The sequence below is a fragment of the Temnothorax curvispinosus genome, unplaced genomic scaffold (genome assembly GCF_003070985.1).
Source record: "Temnothorax curvispinosus isolate PA1 unplaced genomic scaffold, ASM307098v1 QBEX01003764.1, whole genome shotgun sequence".
In the NCBI taxonomy this organism is placed as follows: Eukaryota; Metazoa; Arthropoda; class Insecta; order Hymenoptera; family Formicidae; genus Temnothorax; species Temnothorax curvispinosus.
Genome location: NW_020213544.1, coordinates 3566 through 18686, shown reverse-complemented (window position 1 = coordinate 18686; position 15121 = coordinate 3566). Strand labels below are relative to the sequence as shown.

At 39.8% G+C, this 15121-nt stretch overlaps 2 protein-coding genes across 2 annotated transcripts; one reads left to right on the top strand and one right to left on the bottom strand.

Moving 5' to 3' along the window:
- Positions 1-1533: 1533 nt before the first annotated feature.
- Positions 1534-2178, bottom strand: LOC112452856 (putative nuclease HARBI1). Its single transcript, XM_025013277.1, has 2 exons — positions 2067-2178; positions 1534-1991 (listed from the first exon to the last, which is right to left on the bottom strand). The coding sequence occupies exons 1-2, from the start codon at positions 2086-2088 to the stop codon at positions 1579-1581; spliced, it is 435 nt and encodes a 144-aa protein (XP_024869045.1). The 5' UTR covers positions 2089-2178; the 3' UTR covers positions 1534-1578.
- A 9831-nt stretch (positions 2179-12009) lies between these two features.
- On the top strand, positions 12010-13044 carry LOC112452857 (golgin subfamily A member 6-like protein 2). The gene has a single exon (XM_025013279.1). The coding sequence runs from the start codon at positions 12010-12012 to the stop codon at positions 13042-13044; it is 1035 nt and encodes a 344-aa protein (XP_024869047.1).
- Positions 13045-15121: the final 2077 nt, after the last annotated feature.

Sequence of the window (15121 nt, the reverse complement as noted above, 5' to 3'; positions counted from 1 at the left end):
AGAAACTATCGAGAGCGACACGTCGAGCGCAAGCTTATTGTAAAATAAAGTGAAAGTCTACAAAACGACGCCTCAGTTAATTTTTGAACTTCCTCTCCTCGTTCGCGGAGTGACTACCCGATCGGGAGATAGCGTTCCGACGCGTAAGGTGCGGACCGGCAAATTCGATTCGATACAAACAGAAGCATTCAATTATTCGCCAGAGCTAAACTGGTACCGGTGGTGGTCCTAGCTGTGGATTATTGCTATTCGATATTGAGTTGCGTCTTCTTCAATTAATGGGCCAGACGGCACTTAATGGTGATGAAGGAGTACAGGAATATGGTCTTCCAAAACAAGTATGCTCTTTAGTATACATCAAAGCTCATACATCGAATTAGTTTAAACGTAGAATTATTCAACTTGTTAGACTTTTGAATAATATTCAAACACTCATATTCTTTAGAGGGTACGCACATCTAAAATTGATTTAATCACGGATAAAATTAGGACAAATTTATAATAATGACTATAATTTTAGAAGAATCCAATGCAGAAGACACGAAAAAACATAAATGCAAGCTCAGAAACAGTTACCTTGACACAACAAAAATCGAACACCGAAAATGTACAAAAAAGGAAGTACGAAGACATTGATAACTACTCCATTGATGAAATGAACGAGAATATAACTAAGGAGAATACAACTAATGTCCGTTCACCAAATGTAACTAGTAGCCGTAAGAAAAAAATCGAGTTATCGTGTCAGATCGAAAGAATGAACAACAATACTCTAGATGTTCTCAAAAGCATTGATAGCAATATTGGAAGAATTGCCATAGACTTGAAAAAAATTTTTTTTCATTCTACTCGGATTTTGTCGGGGGCAAGGAATAACTTTTACTTAATCAGAAATAGATTTATCCATTAATCACAAAATCATGATTGTGATATAATTATTACCAAAAAAAGTGCTATATATTAAGTTTTTATTAAGATTAATGAGAAAGTACATACCATATCCTTGTGATAGAAACTGTTTTTATAATAGGAATACGAAGTAATGCGCTAAGTTATATTTTGTCTAGATCTAAAATTTATTTTTTTTTAATTTTCGTAAATGATGGAAAAAGCAATGGACAGGAGTAAAATAAAAAACTGCATATTCCAGATATTCCGTTCACCGCTTTTAGATATTCTTACTGGTTTAGTAGTTTTCTTTCTTTCACAATTAAGTTTAGTCCGAATAGTACATGTGCTGCTCTGTATTTTAAGTTCAAACTCAACATACTCAATCCTAAATATATTTTATATATTATATATTTCATATATTTACGTTAAGATGTGATTAAAGTGCAAAATAAGTTTTAAGAAATATTTGAAGAAGAGTATTGCAGCTATTACTAGCTTCTCAGTTAAAAATGAAGAGGATACTTGTTAATTATAGTACAAAATAGTATTATATGTAAAGTAAAAATACATGTTTATAATATGTAAAGTAAAAATACATTTTTATAATAAAACAATATTCAGAAAACTTGCATGTGTCACTATAAACTCTTTTTAGCATATCTTTCGTACTATTAACTATTGTTGTACTTAAACATTGTCCGTAAAATATGTTTCTATGAGTCGCCTTCTCGCCAGTGGATCTGAAAGATCTATGTTTTCATTCTGCATAGCATCGGCATTATAGGGATAAGCCTCTACTTCTTCATTAACGTACTGATTAATTGGTAGTCGTCCCTCCGTGCAAATATTGTGCAAGATTACACATGCAATAATAATACGCGCTACAACTCTAGGTGTGTAATGCAGCATCCTCTCTCCGAGAATACATCGAAATCGTCCTTTGAGTACTCCAATGCATCTTTCAATGCAAGATCGAGTTCGAACAAGAGCTGCGGTATAACGGCCTTCTAGTGTGATGGGCAACGCATTTGTAATGGGTATCATTAGCCAAGGTTGCTGCGGGTATCCTGAATCTGCAATGCACCATGTGTTGCTGTCTCCTACAAAAGAAGCCAAAATATACTATTGAACAAAATAGATAAAGCGCCAACATTCATAACGGAAACAGTTCACACCTTCAATATATCTACGTTGCATTTTTGCATTGATAGCTGAGTTTCTCCAAATATATGCATCATGAGTAGCCCCAGCATATCGCGCGTTGACATTTGTTATTCTTAAATCGTAATCGCAGATCTATAATACAAATAAATAAATAAATATATTGTATATATATATATATATATATATATATATATATATATATATATATATATATATACATGTGAAAGTCACAATAAAGTCAAAATGATGGTAAAATGATGGTAAAACATTTTGATATAATTTTGACTTTATTACGACCGTCAATTTTTCGTCATACAGAAAATGCGTGACCATTTTGAATAAAAGTACAGTCATTTTGACTATTTGTTGACTTTGGTGTGTTCCTTGGAAAGTTGCAATGCAATGTTGTAGAGACAATTGCAACATTTCGTTGGAATATTAGAACAACATTGCAGAAATATTATAAGAACAATAGAAAATATAGTACTATAACTTACTCCGTGAACATATATGCACATACATAAAGTAAAGATTGATTTTTTTTAGATTTATGTTTCTTTAAATTTGATTTCTAATTATTTTTCAACTTTGATTCGATTTATTAAAAAAATTCTTTATTTTGTCAGGTAGCGTCTTTAGGCGTTTTCATATATTGTTAACATTATTATATTAATATTATATTATGTTAAATATACGAATTTTATATTAATAATTATTGTACATTAATTGTAATTACGTTATTATTTTTAATATTTACCGGTTATTATCATTACACAATTTTTAAACACTATAAGGATATGTTATATAGAAGTATTAGCAACAAGGAAGCGCCAGAGTCAAAGGATCACCACTAGTCTGTTCGATCATCGATGTCAAGCAACGTTAAGTGCGGTACTGAGTTGGATGGGTGACCGTGCGGCTGTATGCACACACGCCATACATAATAAATGTATTTTCTTTTTTTCTTGTTTTTCTAAAATTCTTAATTCACAAAAGCATAACGGCATTTACATACCTTTAAATGACTCATATTTATGTCATTTTTAGAGCATTTTTAAAATTATTATAAACTTACGTCATATACTGATGTAAATTTGACGTTATCCAATGACGTCACTTATGCTGTGACAAATGGCCGTCAATATAGGGTCATTTAGACATCATACTGACCGTCAGTTTGACGTACGTTCTGGCGAATGCGTACGTAAAAAAGACGACGTCTAAGTGACGACGTTGTGCTACCTGGGTAGGCGACGCATGGCGGTAAGACTAACTCGTAAGTAAATCTTAGTTGGAGACGGAATATAAGCAGGCCACCGGCGCGTGGCAAAATTGCGATATCCACGAGTCTTCGGACTTAGCGCATAATTTTTATCTGACAAATTTTTTTATCTTCCTTTTTTATAAGTTATTCAACCATACTGTTTTAAATGGACCATCCCGTATATTTGTATGTATGTACTTGTGATATATAAATGAACCTTCAAATATAGATATACTTATATAGATAGTGCAAATCACATTTTATATACACGTGTATACCCTAGACTGGCCTAGACAAAAAGTATATTCAAAGGTATATAGAAATTTGTATATCTTGTATATTCAGTCTATGTAGTATTTTGGCTTTATCCGTATATAGAGATTCAATATAGGTAAAAGAGACCGGGGCAAAGTCGTCACCGGGGCGAAGTCGTCACCGGGGCGAGTCGTCATTGCAATATCTCGAAATCTGTATGTTGTGGGAACTTGCCATTAATACTGTAAAGGCGGCTTATGGTGCCCACGTGACTAACAAAGTTTAGTGAGGGTATGTGCAATGTTGTGATTTTTATCAAGGCAAACGTGTTTTCGAAGGTCAAAAATAAAATTTTTTGCGCGTCAAAAAATTGTAATATCTTATATTGTTCGAAAAGTCGAACGTTCATCGCGCGCGCCTGACAACTGCACGCCCGGCCAACACGCGCTTATCAGACTCCGCGGCTCGCCGCGGCGCGTCGCCGACACACACACCTTTACTCGCGTTTAAAGTACGATCGTGCGGCGATTTAAGGCGAGCCGCGCAAGGACCAGCTATCGAATTCTACCGCTACACTCCACGATCTCGTGTCGAGGAAGCGTTGAGAGAGTCGAACCATAATTATTTTGTAGCGTTGAGTGAGATACCCTCTCCTCCGCTCAATCGCAGTTAAGCGTTGAGAGACTTCTCCTCTGCTCAATCGCACTTAAGGACGTTCTCTCGTCCTTATACTAGAGAAAATCGATTTTCTTAGGATTTTCTTGAAACTGTGAATATATGTTAATTTAGGTGTGCTTTATGCGTGGTATAAATTTCAGTACCTCTTCCGGTATAAAAAATATTATAATATAACAAAAGAATTAAAGTTGCTCCTCTCGTCGAGTTCTATAAGGAAAAAATGTCAAAACTAAAAAAAATGGAATTTTAAATTTTTTTTTGAAACTTTGAGGCTTAGTATCTTTATTTTTTATTCCGGAAGAGGTACTGAAATTTATACCACGCATAAAGCACACCTAAATTAACGTATATTCACAGTTTCAAGAAAATCCTAAGAAAATCGATTTTTTCTAGTATAAGGACGAGAGAACGTCCTTAAGCGTCGAAAGACTTTTCCTCCGCTTATTGCACTCCCTTGGAGCCACCGTGGAGACCGCTGTTCCCTCCAAGCCGGACGCCCCTTCCGGGCCCGGCACTGTGGAAGCGGAGGCGCGGCGCGGCACCACTTTGACGACGACCAGAGGGAAGAGGTGCCGAACGAGGACGCGAAGCCAGAGACGGAGGAAGCGTCTCTCCCACCCGCCAGCGCCGCAGGAGCGGCCCGTGAAAAGGGCAGAGCCCGTTAAACAGGTGTCGCAGGAGCGGCACGAGGAGAGACCGGGCCTATCAACACCTCGCTCAGTCAAGCAGCCAGTGCCGCAGGAGCGGCTGGTGAAGAGACGGGAGCCTGACAAGGGCCAGGCGATACGTCCGTGGAAGCTCATTCCACTGGAGCTCCCGGAGGTGCGTTGTCCAGGCCCGCTGGACTGACCCTCAGGAAGCGAGATTGCCGCATCTCGCGACCACCGGCCCTCCACCTGATCCGCATCACGGAAACGCGAAGCACAGCGTGTCAGACAGTGCTGACACGAGCTTTCCAGGCTCCGTCATCGCCAGCGGACCCCCCGGATCAACCGACGGACAGACCACCTCTTACTCCGCTGCACTCACACACACTCAAACTCGCGAACGCGGCGCGCAATCCTGTTTTCGGGAATAATGACTCTCTCTAGTAAAAAAGAACTCGTTTAATGGGTATTAGCAAATCCAACGAAGGGCTCGTGAACACGTCTGTTCGACACGAAGGCCCAGTGAAGAATCTGACAGACGGCAGAAACAAACCTGACGGCGGTTATCGGCCAAGATTTATCTTTGGTCAGCGTTGTTGAGAGGATGTGTGAATCTTGCGAGGCGTGGAACGCCTTTTCAGCCTTCACTGAAAGAATTTTGCGGCGCAAAAGAAGAGGATGAAAGGCGAAGACAACAAGATCCTGCGGTTGGGGAAGACGATCTCCCCCCATAGTATTCGAACTGTCTTTAACTGCGTTCACGTTCTACGTTAAAAATATTCGTTTTACTTATGTGACCTGCGATTGATTATATTATTTTGCGGCGTGCGTTCTCGCGGGTCAGTCTCGGCGTCTCTTGGGGGGGGGGGGGATCGCCGGCCGGTCTTCAGGCTGCTCCCGTCTGGGGGTCCGGCGCGTCGTTTCGGCGACGCTCCCGGATCCCTGGGGGGGGTGGCTCGGGGGCGGTCGGCGGTCGCCGCTCCTCTGGGACTGTCCGGAACGCCGCGTTTTCTTGCGGGCGTGATTGTTCTGTCCGTTTGCCGGTGTTATATGTTCCGGGGTACCCGTTGCTGTTGGGTCCGGGGTCCTCTGGGGGTTGGTCGGCCGTGGGCCCGCTGCTCACCGCTGTGCTTTCGGGGCTCTGACCCCATTGCTAGGCAATGGGAGTCACGAGCCTCGTTGTTGCTGCGGGGTGCGGTTGGTCGTCCCCCTGAGGATTTCTGGGTCTTTGTAGCGGTGCGCCTCGTTTTTATGTTCTTTGCGCCCTTCCCCAGGGCCCCACCTTCGGGCGGGGTCTTGGGGAGGGGCGCAACTCTTCTCCCGCCAAGCGCTTCACCTTGGCCAGAGTTGGAGATCTTTGGATCTTTCTATCGGGAACGGGTATAATACCCACGGCGTTGATGGGCCCAAGGATAGGGCTCGTGTTTTTTATGTGGTGTGGAACCCTCTATCCGGATAGAGGGTTTCTGTAAGTTTTGTTCGTACACGTTCTGTAGTTCGGGTACGTTTTTGTGCTGGAGATGCGGGCTCTCTTTGGGGAAGCGTCTCGCAACCAATAAAGAAAGCCCTCAATGATATGGCTGCCCGCGGCTATTATCAGGAGGGCCCTCTGAGGCGGTCGAATGGCGGCACGGAGTGCCGTCTCATTCGACTAGGGATCTCTTCTGCCGGGGTAGGCGCATTTCTGGCGGTAACCTATTCGTGTGGTCTTTGTCTAGTTTACGTCTTTCTGTCGCCTCGGCGTGAAGACTGTTGTGGTACGTGATGTCATGCCTTGTGTAGTTCCACGTATCGTAACTGTTGTCCAGCGTGCTATGTTTAGAGGAGAGGGGTTTTAGTGGGTGCAAGCCCCACACAACCCGGTGGCCCGGTGGCCGGGGCCGGGCGTGCGCGAGGCATTTCCCCTCTACCCACGGGAAAAAAATGTAATAGTTATTTGTGTAACAAGTGCGGGAAGTTAAGAATTGGACACGAGTGCGGATTGGACGCACGAGCCGAAGGCGAGTGCAATCACCCGCACTCGTGTCCAATTCTCAAACCGCACGTGTTACACACCCTATTTTATATTACAAAGTGCGTGGAAAGTGGCCTATTGCGCGCGCGTCATCTGTGCGACAGATGGCCGATTCCGCACGCGCGAGAGATTTTTCACTCGAGGCTGTGCGGGATATAAACAAACCAACGCAACAGCTCGTCGTCAGGCTCGACGTCACGCAGCGCTTCGCGACTGGTTTTCGGGCTTCTACCGGGCGTCTTGACACGTGCGCAACAATATTGAATCTCTATATACGGATAAAGCCAAAATACCATACAGACTGAGTATAGAAAAGGTATACAAATTTCTGCATATCTTTTGATTATCCATTTTCTCTAGAGCGGTTACCCATCCAAGCAGCAGTCGTGTCCAACGTTGCTTGACATCGATGATCAAACGGATTAGTGGCGTTTCTTTGGTTCTGACGTCTCCTTCTTGCTTATACTTCTATGTAAAACATTTTTGTAGTATTCAAAAATCTTGTAATGATAACTGTAAGATTTGTTTTATAAATTAGATTTACTCATAATTTTTTAAACCAACATATTGTTGTCTACAATTTAAAAATCTGAAAAAATACTTAAAAATCTTATATTGGATATCAGAACTTTTAAGCCTTGACCCAGAGTAGTGGGTCGGCGTCCGCTTCTATTTTTTTAAAGCTTTTTTTGAGCTTTTTTCAAACTTTTTTCAATGTTTTGAAAAAAACATTAAAAAAATTAGAAGCAAAGTTAATCCACTGTAGGCTGTTGCTTGCACATTTTTATATATAACAGGATTTTTATTTTTCAAATTTTTTGAAGCAATTTTTCAAAATACAAAGAATTTGCGTCGGAAAAATCTTAAAAAATTCTTAAAAATCCTGTTATATATAAAAATGTTCAAGCACACAGCTTACAGTGGACCAACTTATGTTTTTAATTTTTTTAATGTTTTTTTCAAAAAAAGCTAAAAAAATAGAAGCAAACGCCGTCGTGTCTGTGAAGTTGGCATATTATTTTCCAGCAGATCAAAAATAGAAGGGAGTTCTTGTTGCATGCAGTCGAGTTCTATAGTTCCTGATACTTTTCAACGATAGTTCTGGTGATTTTGCCAAAAAAAGTTCATTAAAAAAATTATCTGTTAGTTTTCGGTAGCATAGAGTAAGATGCCGACGAAATCTCGAAGTTGCGGTTTATATAAAACATTTTTTGAATAGTTATGAACATACTGAAGCGTTTTCTAAAGAGTTCCCGACACTAGCAATATTGTATAATTTTTTTTATAAATTAATACCGCCCGAACGCTGAGTACTTAGAGAGAATAGAGTGATATACTGTACAAAATGTCGCAGTTCCGGTTTATCTAGAATATTTTTCAAATAGTTCTGAGCATACTGAAGCATTTTCTAAAGAATTCCCGACACTAGCAATGTTGTATGATTTTTTTATAAATTAACACCACCCGAAAGCCGAGTATTTAGAGAGAGTAATATGCTACACGAAATGTCGCAGTTCCGGTTTTTCTAAAATATTTTTTGAATAATTTTGAACATACTGAAGCATTTTCTAAAAAGTTCCCGCCCGGGAAAAAAAATTATATATAACTATATAAAAAGATATAAAATTATGCATAATTATATATATAAATATGTATTCTTTTATATAATTTAATGTAATTATATCTAGATTCTTATATAAAATTATATAAAATTTTATATAATTATATATCTTTTTCTCTAGCCTGTTTTCATCCACTCCTGGACATAGGCCTCTTCCATTTCCTTCCATGTCTTTCTCTCCTGTGTTGTCTGCATCCACCTCTTTCCTGCGTGGCGTTGGATGTCATCTCGCCATCTCGTTTGTGGTCGGCCAATGCTTCTTTTGGACTCTCTTGGTTTCCATTGCATCAGGACCTTGGTCCATTTGGTGTTGCTTCTCGCAACATGTCCCGCCCATTGCCACTTTTGTCTACTTGCTCGTTCAACCACGTCGGCAACTCCTGTTCTTTTTCTTATTTCTTCGTTTCGGATTTTATCCCTCAGGCTGATTTTCAGCATTGCTCGCTCCATTGCCCTCTGACAGATTCTTAGTCGGTTTGCGCTGTTCGCTGTAAGAGTGATTGTTTCGAGTTCATATGTCGCAACTGGTAATATGCACGTATCATACACTTTCCGTTTAAGGTTGATTGGGATTTTTGGTTCTCGGAGGATGTAGCTTAGTCTGCCGAACGCTGTCCACGCCAAGCCGATTCTTCTAGTGATCTCAGCTGTCTGGTTATTTTTTCCTAGCTTGATCTTGTGCCCTAGATACACGTATTCTTCTACCATGTCGAGAGTGTGGTTATCGATGCTAACTAGTGGTGGGGCTCATGATTTTCGTCTTTTGGAGGTTCATTCTTAGGCCAACTGCTTGGAAAGCTTCCCTGAGTTCTTGTATCATTGTTGCAAGCTCGTTTGCCTCGCTGCTGAATATGATAATGTCATCCGCAAAACGGAGATGGTTTAAACGTTTCCCATCAATATTGATGCCTTTTTGATCCCATGTTAGCCTCCCAAATACATCTTCCAGCGCCAAGGTAAAAAGTTTTGTTGAAATCGTATCGCCCTGTCTCACACCCCTCTTGATAGGGATTCTACCTGTAGTCCAATCCTCTTCCATTTTAACGTGCAGGGTGGCATGCTCGTATATGAATTTGATCAAGTTAGAATATCCAGAGTCAACTCGTGCTTTATCCAATGCTTCGAGCACTGCCCATGTCTCAACTGAGTCGAAGGCCTTATGGTAGTCTATGAAGGCCATATGCAGTAGGATATTGTACTCGGTGCATTTTTCTATAAGTGTGCGTACTGTTTGTATATGGTCATTCATGCTGTACCCCCTTTTGAATCCTGCCTGTTCTATGGGTTGGTAGAAATCGAGCTTCTGGCTTAAACGATTCGTTATTATTTTGGATAACAACTTATAAAGGAGTAGACAACTTATTGAGAGTAGACTAATGGGTCTGTAATTTTCCATATTCGTGCAGTCGCCCTTCTTAAAGAGCAGGATGACCTCTGCGTTCTGCCACGAGTCAGGGATCCTGCCTTCTTTCAGACATCTGTTCAGTAGTACCAGGAGTGCTTTTTCTAATTCTTCCTCTCCAACCTTGAGCATCTCGACTGTTATCCGGTCTTCCCTTGGTGCTCTGTTGTTTTTTAGTTGTTTCAATGCTGCTTCCAGTTCTGACTTTTAATGTCTGGTAAATCTTCGGATCCTACGTTCAGAATTGTCTGTCTCGGTCGTCCTTGCTGGTTCGGATTTGGAGCTGATTGGCTGTAAAGTTTTCGGTAGAAGTCTTCAATGATCGCTGCGATTCCGTCCCTCTCTGTTACTACCTCTCCTAGATTGTTCTTTATCTTATGGATTACTATCTTCCTTTTTAACAGTTTGGAGCGCAGAACTCTCATGATCATATTGTTTTTAATGGCTTCTTTGATTGCTCGCGTGTTGTGTGCTCTTTTGTCTTTTCTAATCGCTTTTTTTACGGCCTTGTTTAGGTCTTTATATCCCGGTGAATCCCTGCTCGTTCTTCTTCTTTCTCTGATTTGCCTTTCAGTGTCTGGACTAAGTTTCGAGTTCCCACGCTTCTGAAGTGAGCACACTTTTCTCACGGCACTTCACAGTAAAAAATAAAATGTTAATCGTAACATTTTTCAAATGTCCCAGAAAATCCACTCTAAATTTTGAGTTAAAATAACTCATTCATCGTGTGTCACTTGTTGACAAATTAGAAATGTTAATTTATTGACATATATTTTACATTATATTTTACATTTATATTTTACATTATATTTTACATTTATATTTGTTCTTTTAACTTTAAGTATAATGTAAAAATAACTTGTAAAAAATGTCGATATAACATATTTAAATAAACGATAGTTATTTCAACTTAAGAGAAATGTTGTTTTGAATATTTGATTGTAGTAAATTTGATTATTTTGTATGTCAAAGTTTACGATTATTTGAAGATTTACTTTAACTTTTGTTTATGTTAAAATAACTTTAAGGCGTGTTGATTTTTTGAAATAATTATGTTAAAAGAACTTAAAATAATATTCAATTTTTAAATGACATACATAAAGTGTTAAGTTATCACGTTGACATTAATATAACACATGAAAATGTTACGAAAATAATAACATAGCTGTTGTATGTTAATTTTACATTGAAATAATAGTCAAATCTTGGTAACACAAGAAAATTTTAACATTTGGACGATTTTTTTACTGTGTTCGGATGCTGTTTGTGATTTGTGTTGACAACGCATTTAGTTCTAGTTCTTGTAGCTTTTTGGTTGGTTTTAGTTTCTGTTCGAGCGTAGTCTTATATTCTTCTTCCTTCCCTCTCAGCTCTGCTGATGTTGGCCTGACCTTTTTATTCATGAGACGTTTTCTCTCGAGCCGAGTATCCACTAGGACTTTTGCTCTCACCAACCTGTGGTTGCTGCCCGTGTCGAAACGATTTAGGGTTGACACATCTGCACAAATGCGCTTGTCAGTGGCTAGCACATAGTCTATTTCGTTTTTGATAGTGCTGTCCGGACTTCTTCATGTCCACTTCCTTCTGGGATGCTTTTTAAAGAAGGTGTTTAAGCAGTATATTTTCTCTCAGTATAATTATATATAAGTATATATATTTATATATATTTATATATAAGCATACATAATTTTGTATAAATCAGAAAATTTCAACATATATATTTATATATTATTATATAGAAATATATATTAAAATATATAATTATATAAAATATATATTATTCTATATAATTATATAAAATTATATCTGATTCTTCACGTAAAATTATATATAATTTTATAGGACTTCCGGTTCCGGCGAGTAGATAGCAACAGGTGTGCGTGTGGCAGAGAGCAATTTCGAGGTGGAAAAAGGATTGGAGAAAGTTAGAGAGATCAAGAGCGGCGGAACAGGGAGGCGTGGAGGAGCGAGAGGGCGGAGGCGAAAGGGTTAAGAACGGGAGGAAGCAGTTAAGAGGAAAAAGGCATAGGAAAGATAACCAATAGGAGGGAAAGGCTAAGGGAAAAGCGGCGGATGGAGGCAGAGAAGGAATTAGGAATAGAGATTGACCAGCACGGAAGGATAGAAAAGAAGAGGGAAGACGAAGGGGAGAGGAAAGCAAGAGGCAGGCCTACAAAGGCGGAGGAGCTTGCTAAACAAAGAGGAAGGGCGGACAGCCTAGGATCGGTCAAAGATCTCATTTTGAAAAGGAAAAGAAAAGAGTTAGAGGAAGAAGCGGCCAGGGCAGCAGAGAAAGAAATTCTCGACAAATTTAATGAAACGAGAAGGACCAACAGATCACCGCCAGCGAAGATAAAAAAAGGAGAAGAGGGTAAAGGAAAGATGGCGACAGAGGATCTATTAAAAGAGATACTGAGGAAAATGGAAGAACAGGAGGAGGAAAGGAAAAAAGACAAAGAAGAAATAAAAAACGAAATAAAGGGAGTAAGGGAGGAATGGAAGAGAAGGGAGGAAATATGGGAAAGGCAGAAAAAGGCACTAGAAGAAAAGGTAAAAACGATGGAGGAGAAGATAGAAAAATTAGAGATGAAAGGCGCAGAGGAGAATGAAGGCAAGGAGATGATAGAAAAAATGAAGGAAATAGAAAAAAGTGTGGAGATGACGGAAAGAAGAAGGAGAAAAAATAATATAATCGTAAAGGAGAAGAAGTTAAGAAACGTTAAAGAGAGAAAAGAAAATTTCGAAAAGTTGATGGAAGAACTAAACAATACAGAAAGAAGCATAGAAGAAATACAAGAAATAGGAAACGGGGAATACAAAATGAGACTCTTGAAATGCAAAAACTGGGAAGCTAAAAGAGACATCATGAAGAAAAAGAAGGAACTAGGAAGGAAATATGGAAGCTTTTTGGATGACGATCTCACCAAACAGGAAAGACAAATACAAACAGAGATAAGAAAGATAGCAAGAGAGAAGAGAGAGAAAGGAAAAAGAGTGACAATTGGTTATCAAAAGATGTGGGAGGACAACAAGGAATGGAGATGGAACAAAAGCAAAGGCAGACTGGAGGAGAGGGAAGACTTTCATAGGTCACAACGAAGAGAATGAAAACAAAGAATGCGAGGAGGATGGGGAAAATAAATGGGAGGAGGGAGGGAGAGCGGCAGAATGCGAATCCAGAGTTGAGGAAGACGTAGATATAAAGAAAGGGGAGGAAGAAAAAGGGGGGAGGGAAGAGACGAAGGTGGTATTCTGGAATGTAGCGGGAATAATAAATAAAGATAGAGACTTTTGGGATGGGGTAAAGAAATGGGATGTGATTATTATGATGGAGACATGGATGGATAAGAAAGGATGGGAGAAGATGAAAGAGAAACTACCAAAGGAATTTGGCTGGTGAGTACAAATAGCGAATAGGAGGAATAAGAAAGGTAGAGCATGCGGAGGAATGCTAGTAGGTATAAGAAAAGGGATAGAAGAAATAAAGGAGGGTAGAGGGAGGGAAGAAGAGGAAAACAGGGTTGAAGTCAAGCTAAGAATAGGGGAGGAAATATGGAAAATAATAGGAATATATGTAAACAAAGACATTGATAAGAAGTTAGAAGGGTTGAATGATTGCATAGAGGAGGGAAAAATAGGAGTAAGGACCATAATAAGAGGTGATTTTAATGCGAGAACGGGAGAGGAGGGAGGAAGGGAAGAGGAAGATGAAGAAAGTGAGAAAGGAAAAGGGAGAAATTCTAAAGATAAGAAGGTGAACAAGGATGGTAGGACGCTACTAGAATTTATAGAAGAAAGAGGATTGATGATTTTAAATGGTGGCACGAAGGGAGACGAAGAAGGAGAATACACATACACGGGAGGAAAGGGTGAAATAGTTATAGACTATATTATAGGTGATGAGGATAGCAGAGAAAAAATTGAAAGACTAGAAATAGGGGATAGAGAGAATCAGACCATCACCCGCTAATACTGTGGATAAGTGGCGGAGCGAAGAGAACACAGAGAGGGGAAAAGATAGAAAGGACAAGAAGAAGAGGAATATGGAGCGAAGAAGGAAGAAAACACTTCGTTGAGAAGATAGGAAAGATAGGAGGAAACAGAAAATTGCAGGAGGAGATAGAGGAAGGGGTGTCAAAGATAAGAGGAATACTAAAGGAGAATGAAAAGGGGGAGGTCAGGGGTGCCAATAAGAACAGAAGAGGATGGTGGGATGAAGAATGCAAGGAGAAAAAGAAAGAAGCGAGGGCAGAACTAAGAAAGTGGAGAAAGGGGAAAGGGGAGGTAGAAAGATATAGAGAAAGGAGAAGGAAATACAGAGAAGTATGTGAAAGAAAGAAAAAGGAAGAGAAGGAAAGGATGATTACAGAGATAGGAGAAGCGAGATCGGAAAGTAAGGTATGGGAACTGATAGGTAGAGTAAGGAAAAGAAGGAAAAGGATAAACGAAGACATAGGGCTGGAAGAGTGGAAAAAATACTTTATGGAGCTAATGGGAGGCGTGGAGAACAGGGTAGTGAAAGGAAAAAGAGGGAGGGACAGACAAGACGAGGAAGAGATAGAGTTAGAGGAGGTGAGAAATGTAATAAAGAAACTAAAAACAGGAAAGGCAATAGGTAAGGACGGAATCCCGAATGAAATATGGAAATATGGAGGAGAAGAGATGGTGAGGTGGGCCTGGGAAATATGTAAACGAGTATGGAGGGGAGAAGGCTGGCCCGAACAGTGGAAGGAGGGTGAGATAATACCTTTAGTGAAGAAAGGAGAAGGAAAAGAGGTAAAAGACTACAGAGGGATAACGATTATGCCCTCAATGTACAAGATATACACGGCGGTATTAGCAGAAAGGATAAGGAATGAAGTAGAAATGAAGAACTTGATTCCCGATAACCAAGCAGGATTTAGAAAAGGAATGGGGACGATGGACCAGATATTTACGCTAAACTATTTGATAAACAGACATCTAGGAAAGGAAAAAGGGAAGATGACAGTTCTATTCGTAGATCTCAAGGCGGCGTTTGACTCTGTAGATAAGGAAGTTCTAATTAAGGCAATGAAAGAGAGAGGAGTAAGGCAAGGACTGATAGATAGGGTGGAGGAAGTCCTGAGAGAAACAAAAAGCAATGTAAAAAGAGGAGAAGAAAAAGGGGAATCATTCTGGATGGCGAAGGAATTAAGACAGGGCT

Excerpts from the sequence above, each read along its gene's own strand:
- LOC112452856 (XM_025013277.1), bottom strand. The coding sequence starts at position 2,088 with ATGCAACGTAGATATATTGAAG. Across the intron at positions 1,992-2,066 it reads GCAACGTAGATATATTGAAG|GAGACAGCAACACATGGTGC; the intron begins GTGTGAACTGTT and ends CTTCTTTTGTAG.
- LOC112452857 (XM_025013279.1), top strand. The coding sequence starts at position 12,010 with ATGGAGGCAGAGAAGGAATTAGGAATAGAGATTGACCAGCACGGAAGG.